At 36.5% G+C, this 10,000-nt stretch overlaps 1 protein-coding gene across 1 annotated transcript in view; it reads right to left on the bottom strand.

Annotated features, from left to right (window-relative positions):
• Positions 1-108: 108 nt before the first annotated feature.
• The window catches only part of Phax (phosphorylated adaptor for RNA export), an 11,155-nt gene continuing 1,263 nt past the window's right edge, over positions 109-10,000 (bottom strand). Inside the window, exons 2-9 of the mRNA XM_070124142.1 lie at positions 8,817-8,986; positions 7,851-7,956; positions 6,587-6,744; positions 5,250-5,419; positions 4,560-4,651; positions 3,227-3,401; positions 2,741-2,877; positions 109-1,585 (exon numbers count right to left, since the gene is read on the bottom strand). Of these exons, the coding sequence (XP_069980243.1) occupies positions 1,337-1,585; positions 2,741-2,877; positions 3,227-3,401; positions 4,560-4,651; positions 5,250-5,419; positions 6,587-6,744; positions 7,851-7,956; positions 8,817-8,986 (1,257 nt within the window). The 3' untranslated portion in view covers positions 109-1,336. The remainder of the gene's footprint in view (positions 1,586-2,740; positions 2,878-3,226; positions 3,402-4,559; positions 4,652-5,249; positions 5,420-6,586; positions 6,745-7,850; positions 7,957-8,816; positions 8,987-10,000) is intronic.

Below are 10,000 nucleotides of genomic sequence, written 5' to 3'. Positions count from 1 at the left end.
TGAGAAGGATGAACATGTAAAACTACCTATAAAAAAATATATAAAATATCTAGTCGACACTTCGAAGCACCATGCATATACAAAAGAAAAAAAAGGAAAACCACTGAATAGAAAAGAAACATGACTTTTATTCTCTTTTGTGTAATGACCTGAAGATTTTATTTACAGAACAAAACATGTGATGATAGCCTATGAATATGCCTTAATTACACAATTACTGTAACCCTGAATATATGTAACATATGGATAATATACATGGCAAATTACATTGAAAAAAAAAGAAAGAAAGAAAAAAAAAAGGACAAAGGGGGTACAAACGTGAAATAAAATCCTCACACACACAGTATATATATATATAGAAGTAACTCACTTAAAGAATAGAGATTTGAGAGTTTGTTTCTTTTTCTCCCCCAACTTCGACTCTTGCTCTCTCTCTCTCAAGGCTGCCATTCCTTCCAGTGTCCACAGCTGACCTTGACCCATTTTCCAGAAGGTATATTAAATGACGCAGAAGCTTGGGCAATGTGGCATGTAGTAGGTCCATTGATAATATGATCAATCAGGCACTTTGCAACTTAGCAGCTGATGCTAGGGGGAGGGAAGGGGGGGGGGGGAGCCTGGGAGGTCGTAACATTGCTACTGATCTATGTGTGTGTGTGTGTGTGTGTGTGTGTGTGTGTGTGTGTGTGTGTGTGTGTGTGTGTGTGTGTGTGTGTGTATGTGTGTGTGTGTGTGTGTGTGTGTGTGTGTGTGTGTGTGTGTGTGTGTGTGTGTGTGTGTGTGTGTGAGTGTGTGTGTGTGTGTGTGTGTGTGTGTGTGTGTAAGTATATCTGTAAGTATATCTGTAAGTATATCTGTAAGTATATCTGTAAGTGTAACTGTAAGTGTATTTAAGAGTATCTGTAAGTGTATCTAAATGTATCTGTAAGTGTATCTGTAAGTGTATCTGTAAGTGTATCTGTAAGTGTAACTGTAAGTGTATCTGTAAGTGTGATACGCAAGCTTTCATGTAAAAGTATGCACCTCTCACATATGTGTTATGGGGACCTGTTTCAACATGCTTTATATAACAGTTAGTGCTCAATGGCAATGAGTGTTGAGCCTTTTGACTAAAACCAAATGAAAACTGGACACTGTCTTCTATGACGTTTCAAGGACTCCGAAAACATGCGGAAGGCTCAAGACTGGTTTTACATCACAGTTGAGTTTATCAAATAGAAAAAAAAAAAATTATATTGGAAAGCCTAAAAAGTTTAAAACAATAATAATAATGAAAAAATTATATATCTAAAAAAAAATAGAAAGGAAAAAATACACCGGGCTTCTGAGGCCAGCCTTAGAAGAGGTCCATCTCGTCCGCGTTGCCATGGATGTCCAGGAAGTCGTCATCATACACCTCTGTGGGCCTCTCTGGGGGGTGGGCGGCTGCGGGGGGGACGGGTGTGGGCGCGGCAGTGGCACTCGTATACTTCCCATTGAAATCAGAAGGGGGGGCAGGGGCAAATGGGTTCTCACTGGGGGCCATGGAATCGTAGTGTGGCGAGTGTGGCTCTGCGGTGAGTGCCGATGGGGACAATCGGTTGATCTGGTGAGGAACAGCAGGAAAAAATAGTTTGCCATTAAAAATAGACTTGTGATGGGCAGAAAAAACTATGATAGTTACAAATCATTTATAATGGAGGGGCACGATTTACAGTTTGAAATGATTTTCATTTGGAGTACCATAAATGGCCTATAAAGTATCAATAATAAATTATGACAATCATTTACTTATCATTGATAATAAATAAATGACTATAAATATACATACTCAACATTTCTGCCTTTAATCCATTTCACTTTATCAAGCCATTGACAACCAGCATCACACATACGTAACACTTGTGAATGAGTCAAACACTGGGAGTCACACAGCTGTGGCACCTCTTAACTCATTGCACCAACGCGGCAACATTTATCCGAGAGTCAATATTTGGCCTTAGTCCAACAACAGGCTTATCCTGATCCTTTGTGGCTTTGACCAAGGTGTACTAAAGAGTGCAGGAAAGTCATGTGCTGTGCATCCAAAACAGACAGAACACTAAAAAAAAGATGCTAATGGGAAGGAGGGTGCATGACAATGACTGACATGTCCATACTAGCACGGAACAATCTTACAAATGGCTACTGAAAGCGAGCTTGTACTATGGTCAACTCTGGTGTAACAGGACTTTATGCATCATTATGTGGAGCTGTCAAAAAAAAAGTAACAAAAAAAAATATATAAATTCCTTCTTATACAAAGCTATCATAATTATAATAAACACAATGCAAGAGATAAAATCTCTTCTTAAAAGCCTGGACTAAAAAAGCACAAAAGAAAAAAGCCTTAAAACTGGTTACGATATACAAAAAACAATGTACAACACAAAATCATATAAATGAAGAGGTATAAGTAAAAGGGTGATCTAAGAACTCAATGAAGGCCCTTGGCACAGCGCACAGCAAAAATACGCTATCCTTGGCTTACAGTCCACCTAGGTCGCCAGTCGGCCAATTGCCAAGAGGTTAATGAGGGTGGATGACCATTAATTTTTTCATGGTAGGTTACTATTCCTAACATCTTATATACTTTATCGTATTGATTACTGAGAGTAAAAATTTGGAAAGCTTATCAAGAAATTCATAGAAAAACAAAACAAAAATCAAATAACACTGATGAAAAAGGCTAAAGCAAGTTGATTCCCAGCCCTAGACTCACCGTGGATCCAGCCAGGTCCTCCTCATTATCTGAAGGCTGTGGGGAGGTCACAGGGGTCGAGCCGGGGCACTTGGCACCCCCTGGGTCATCTGAGAACAGGCCCCCCAGGTGCAGCCCCTCTTCGCTCACATCCTCACCTGTGGGGAGAAGGGGCTTTCAGTACGGGCTGAGATTAAAATACTTGAGAGCACTGTGAGGGAGAAGGGAAAGGAAGGAAGGAAGAATGAAGGACATAAAGAAAGGAGGGGAAGGAGGAGGAGAGGGAAAAATATGAAGAAGAAAAAGAAGAAGAAAATAGAGAGGAAACATGAATATGATTCCCGCACACATATACGCACATGCACATACACAAACTCTCCTCTCTCCCTCCTTCCCTTCCTCTATCCTTTCCCTGAAACCCCTCATCATTAAAATTTCAAGTCACACTAGACCTCAGTCAACACCAGGAGTAACCAAGCAACCCAAAAACACCAATAGCTTACTCACCCTGTGGCTTAGACTCGTGTCTCTCTCGTTTGCGGTGCGCTCTCTTGCGCTTTCTCCACTGCTGTGTTGACTCCTCCTGTGGGAAGATCTTGGTGAGTTCCGCCTTGCCCACTGTTGGCACGTTCTTCAGTAGCTGCAGGTACACGCCGCCCGAGGTTCTTCTTCTCGAGCCATTCTGTGGAGAAGAGGAGAGTCACGAGATGGGGTAAAGAGACATATATATATATATATATATATATATATATATATATATATATATACATATATATATATATACATATCTATATATATATATGTATATATATATATATATATATATATATATATATATATATATATATATATATATATATATATATATATATATATATATATATATATGTATATATATATATATGTATATATATATATATATATATATATATATATATATATATATATATATATATATATATATATATATATATATATATATATATATATATATATATATATATATATATATATATATATATATATATATATATGAGAGAGAGAGAGAGAGAGAGAGAGAGAGAGAGAGAGAGAGAGAGAGGGAGAGAGAGAGAGAGAGAGACAAAGAGGGAGAGAGAGAGAGAGAGAGAGAGAGAGAGAGAGAGAGAGAGATACATAAACAGATAGATAGACATAAATATAGATATATACAGATATAGATATAAACATATTCATTATCATTATTATATAAATAAATAAATAAATAAATAAATAAATAAATAAATACATATATATATATATACACATATATATGTACATATATATATATATATATATATATATATATATATATATATATATATATATATATTTGTACAATAATTTATGAAACTAAAAATAATGATAAATCAACAAATTATTTTCAAACAGATTTTTAACAATGACATCAAAATTGATGTATTATAAATATGCTTCAACCTATTGTCAGAATCATCAAAATATGGGGTTGTTGAACTGCATTCATAATAAAGGTCAAGTTCTATTCAGTTTCAATCCACCAATTCTTTGAAAAGTTAGCACCCTTAGTCAATGGAACTTTTGCAACAGTCTGTAACATTTACTATGACAACAGGTCTCAAAAACATCATCAAAAGGTTCAAAAGGATTTCACAGAGAGGTAAAAGAAATGACAAATGAGGCTGGAAATACAAATAGAGGAGATCTATACACATTAGTAAAGATAAAAGCATAATCAATAAACAAAATCTGGTAAAGAACACTGAAAATACACTGAAGAATAATGAAAAAGTGAGACCCTCATTTGCTGAGAAATCTAACGAACTTCAAACAGGAAACTTACCAAGATCATGAGACCCCCTTCGCGCTCCACTTTCTGCGTCTCTTTGTATAGCTCAAGGGCCTTTTCGCGTCCTAGGACCTCCACCACTCGCACTGTGGGTATGTGTACAATGCATAAGTACATCATCTTAAACACACCATTTACATTATATCTCCACAACACTGGGATAACTTTGTACCTTACTTTGTCAATCTTTACACAGCTTTCAATAAAATATCCTTCTTCAAGGGCTCCCTCTGTAACAGAGAAGGGAGGGAGAGAAACTCGGCGGCAAAGGGCCCCCTCCTTCCTTCATCAAACAGATCTCAAAATCTAAACATGTTCATCTCCCTTTCCCAATTGACCATACTCAAGATCAAAAAACAACACTAGACTGATGAGACATAAAAAACATACCTAGTTGGCCAAAAAAATTCAGTTACCATGAGCGTAATCTTGTGGGTAACAATTTCATACTAGTGTCACATACACTACACCCACTACACATAAACACAAACTATATACTCAGATTACAAACCCACACCACACATGTACACTTTCTGCTCTTTATTACAACTTGAAATTCAAAACAGAAAAAAATTGGATTCTCCCTTACGTAAATTAGCTATAATGGACATTAGAAAACGAAAAGAAAAGAACAGGAAAAAAGAGAAACAAATAAAATAAAGGAATCACGAACAGGATAAATACCTATGAGTTCTGGTTTCCTCTCATGAAGTCCCTCGGCGATGGAGAGTCCAACCTCCTCGTCCGTCATGGTGTCATCCTCCAGGCTCAAGTCCACCAGCTCTCGAGGCGAGCCCTCCATCTTGGGCTTTCTGTAGCCAAGACGCTCCTTCACGTGGCGCTTTCTGTCCATTCTGGATGTGGATTGGAGGGGGGGGGCATGAGACATAATAATGATAATTGGCTAAAAAACATTAACAATAATACCAATAATAACAGTAACAAAATAATAAAAAAACATAAAACAATAAAATAAATAAATAAATACAATGCTAATAAAAATAAATTATAATCCTAAAATAACAGAACAGTGGCACAGAGCGAGAAAGATCCAGATGATGTATGTGAGAGACTTGAGTAGCTAACACTAAAATATATACCAATCAAAAATGAAAGTTAAATTAAGTCATTTTAGACTCAATCATCTTATTTGCAACAATCTTGGCTATTTGCAAATGTGCACAAAGTCATATTCACGCAAATGTGCACAAAGTCATATTCACCACAATTATGGAAGGCTTGTCACATAAGGCACACTATTTTTCCATAACTTTTTCCTCACAAATTAGGCACATGTAGCACCCACTAATATACCTGGTGCTGTTTGGCAAGTTTCCTTAAGCCACACCTACAATACCCCCCCCCCCCCAATACCCCTACTCCCTTTGGAGGCCCACCTCTGCCGAAGCCAATCCTACTGCCTGCCTCTAGCCTCCTGGGAATGAAGTGCAGCGCTTGTGAAGTAGTAATTCTGGTGCTGCATGGCAAATTCCATCCAGACAAACCGTAGCTTTCTTTCTCTTCCTAATATTATGTATCTCCCAGTATATTACTGTCTTTTAACTATCTATAAATATAGATATCTATAAATACATCTAAATACACATTTAATTGTTCTGTATGATAAAAGAAAAAAATTCATTCCATGTGTTTATCATTTACATATTCAAATCAATCTAATGTCACTTTCATTCATACTCAAGGGGTAACTTTGATAACTTTCAACTTTGCACTCTACTGACACTCAACAGATTTGAGGCATGAAAATTAAATATACATTTTCTAAATTTGGGGTCTTCCAGTGCTGCAAACCAAAATGTGCCTTCATGATGCCAGAAAATCACAACAATCATGGCACATATGCATATGGTTAACCATATTACCATATAAGAAATAGAAAAAAAAAAGGTAGATATATATGAACTAATCCCTGTATCACAATGTAAATAATAATAATGAAAAAAATAAAGAAATTTAAACATAATGAAAATAGAAAAAATAAAATGACTCATCCAACCAACCTCTTTTTCTTCAACTCTTCCGTTTCTTCTTCTTCTGAATTTTCTGGCTCACTCCCGTGCACTCTCAGAGCCTGGGAGTAATCGTAGGACTCAACACTCCGATCGCCCTGGTCTAGTCTGCGCTTCAGGCCAAAACCACCAATTTCTTGTGACAAAACCTTAATTGGGGTAATTGGAGAAAAAAAGAGAATAAAAATTAAGTTCAACATATACATTTACTGATAGCTTGTTTTCTGGAATCACCCCATGTCCTCAAATCCATCAAATTTGACATCAATGACTTCTTTATGATGTCTAGTATGGAGTCATACTGATATTGGTTGGCATTTAGCTACAATTACAATGGTACAAAACCCAATAGGTAGTAGGAGGGTATGAGGTATCATCAGGAAATAGCAGATTAAATAATGTGGCAACTAGAGGGCTTGTAAAGGTACAAGGTAATTCCTTACAGTATGGACGCACTCACCAGAGACTAAGTCCCCAGCTCCCCGTCAAAACATATATTCATTAGTCTAAGTTGCTGTGACTGGGCGTGCACTTCAGGCACTACCCCAACACCCTCAGGGACACATTGTCTTCACCTCAGTATGCTCAGCAAGATAGTGCTAAAACTCAGGAGAACCAAGTGCACAAATGCTGAGAGCAGCGCTTTCTGCAATCTTCCTTCTTTATTTGTGGCATTACCATTCATGTCTGAAGATTATTTCTTGTACTGACCACTGCAACTTTTTGTCCTCTACAAGAAGTTCATATTCAATTTGCCCTTACTTGGTATGTCCATACTATAAATATTAACCAGTCCAAGCGACACATCTCAAGAGTGATATCCTGACCCATCTTAGGAGATGACTCCAGGAGGTATGCAACCTTTGCCACATACTCTCAGTCCCCAGTTGCTGTGCAAATGATCAGAGTTTTTGGATGTTCATGTTATTCTCATTTACTAATTCTGCCAACTACTTCTGGCAACTACTTCTGCCATCTCTGGTCAGTAGACATCAACAAGATCCATCGACACCAAATTTGACAGATTTTAAGATGTGGACCTAGTCTTTTAACTTACTCAGTACATTATGCACATAAAATATATAACATATGGATTATAGATGCAATATACATCATGACCATCAATTTCATGCATGTTAAATTTATCACAAAGAGAACATCTACAGAAACCAAAAAATAAATTCATATATTTATCACACTACAATTACCATTCTTATCAATTCACCATTAGTGTTTATCTTGCATTCAAACTCACCTGTTCCTCCATGACTGTCGACCAAATGTTATTTCTACGTTTGGGTTTGGCAATGTGTCTGGCTTCTAATTCTCCACTTCCTACTGTCCAGCCTTTGGGGTCGTGACTGCAAAAGCGATTCTTAATTAGATATTAACCTTACATTGGGTAAATACTTGTAATTCAAAACATGCATCCTTCTGTTGTAAACTGTCAACTGACATAATAATGCATAAGTTATGTACATAACTTAAGCATTATTAGAGTGAAAAAAAGCGAGTGAAAACAAAGCCGCAAAAGAAGAAATAAGGTACAAGGTCCTATGCATCTTTTAGAGTTTTCCTAATTTCTAATCCTTTTATTGACAAAAAGATGATAATAAATCGTAGTGAAAAACCTGTGACACATATGTGACTCATAGAAAACATCTGATAATCATATATCAGCCCCTTTCCACATATAATACTAACTACTCATGATTAAAGAAGAAAGAACAAAAAAAGAAGACAATGATGGTGAAGATGTAGATAAAGATGAAAGATGGAGATGGTAATGAAGACGAAGACAAAGACAAAAAAGAAAAACAACAAAAGTAACAAAAAGAAAAAAAGCAATTATTCTGAATGGGAGCAAGCAGACAGAGAAAAAGTTACGTAATGATCATAAATAATACCTAAAGCAACACTATCCGATTTGAAAAAAGAACACGCAAAGCTAACATAAGCCCAAAATTCTTTATGAAAGTCCCCATATCAAGATATTCAGCAATATGTTGAGTTCTGTTCTTCAAACTCCAACAATGATAATAATCAACAAACTTCGATTATGTACATTCTGACAAAACAGAGTTCATACACCTCCTTATTGATTTATCTAGCCACTGAGAGCCAGTCCAGCTACTTTGCTAGTATTTGATGAAATGTGAAGCAGAGGGTCATTGACATAATGTGATCCTTTTCTAAAAATCCGCCAAAATAGAACACCGACCTTTCAACTGTGCTGGTCTCCATCTTGCTGACGTTTGGGCGTTTCCGTTTGGGGATGCTTGGCGCATCTGAGTCTGAGTCTGATGAATATTCTTCATCACTTGAGGGCATGTGACGAGGGGCATGGCGGTACTGGGAGGCATCGGGACGAGACACAGGTTTGTATACCAGCTGTTGATAATGAGGAGAAAAAGGTCAATGAATTGATCTTATTAATGCTTAACATAATTGTATTAATTCACTCATAACAGAGAAAGGTCTTAGTAACTGACTATTATCATTTTCCAAGTAGCCTATGAAGCACACCAGTATCATAAAAATGTGTAAAACAACGAAAATTCACGCAATACTGAGTGTTCACGTATGTGTGCATGTGTATAAGAAAGCACAAGTATTCCTTGATTTTCTTCTTCCTTCCAGCAACACACCAAAGACACAAACAAAATCATGTCTCATATGATCTCGTCTCATTTGCAGGATAACTATCAAGGTCCTTCTTACTCTCAGCGTCCTTACCATGCCACCATATAATGCACTTTCTTGCAACAGCCAATGAAAAATTATATTGATAAATGTTGAAGTCATCAGAATAAGTATCAAGAAACTTATTCTGATTCTCATTTCTTTATCAATTAAAAGATTACTGAAAATGATATGACTAGTTCTTAATAAGGCCACATTTAATGCCTCGTGAAATATATCAATTTGTTCTTCACATACTATTCATGATTACATATCAGTTTGCTAACTTCTGCTGTGCCCATGAGATTTAACTTGACTAAAGTCTGCACTTGAGCACTACAGATACATAGGAATTGGCATGGTACTAATTTGCACTGTAAATTATATATTAATATATGCATGTGATATGTTGAATAATCCAGTGCAAATAAACACTAAAATCACAATACTTTCAACTTGGTAGTATTTAGTTCAAGGGCCAAAACTACTAATTTGGCTGTCTTGGCATATTTATGTGGATAATAGATGACAACTATCAATTTTAAATTTTATTCTTAAAAAGCTATCGTGTCAATGTAATACCTACACTGGAAATCTTGAACAACTTGATATTGGATCTTACACATTCACGTGAAAAGTGTGTGATATAGCCTTACAGTACGACTTTGTAGCCTGGAGAGATACCAGACTGTAGGGTATTTTTCTTGCGCGGGGAATATTACA

Source organism: Penaeus vannamei, chromosome 8, assembly GCF_042767895.1.
Source record: "Penaeus vannamei isolate JL-2024 chromosome 8, ASM4276789v1, whole genome shotgun sequence".
NCBI classification, from domain to species: Eukaryota; Metazoa; Arthropoda; class Malacostraca; order Decapoda; family Penaeidae; genus Penaeus; species Penaeus vannamei.
The sequence above is the reverse complement of the archived record's forward strand: the minus strand, read 5'-3'. Positions and strand labels throughout refer to the sequence as shown.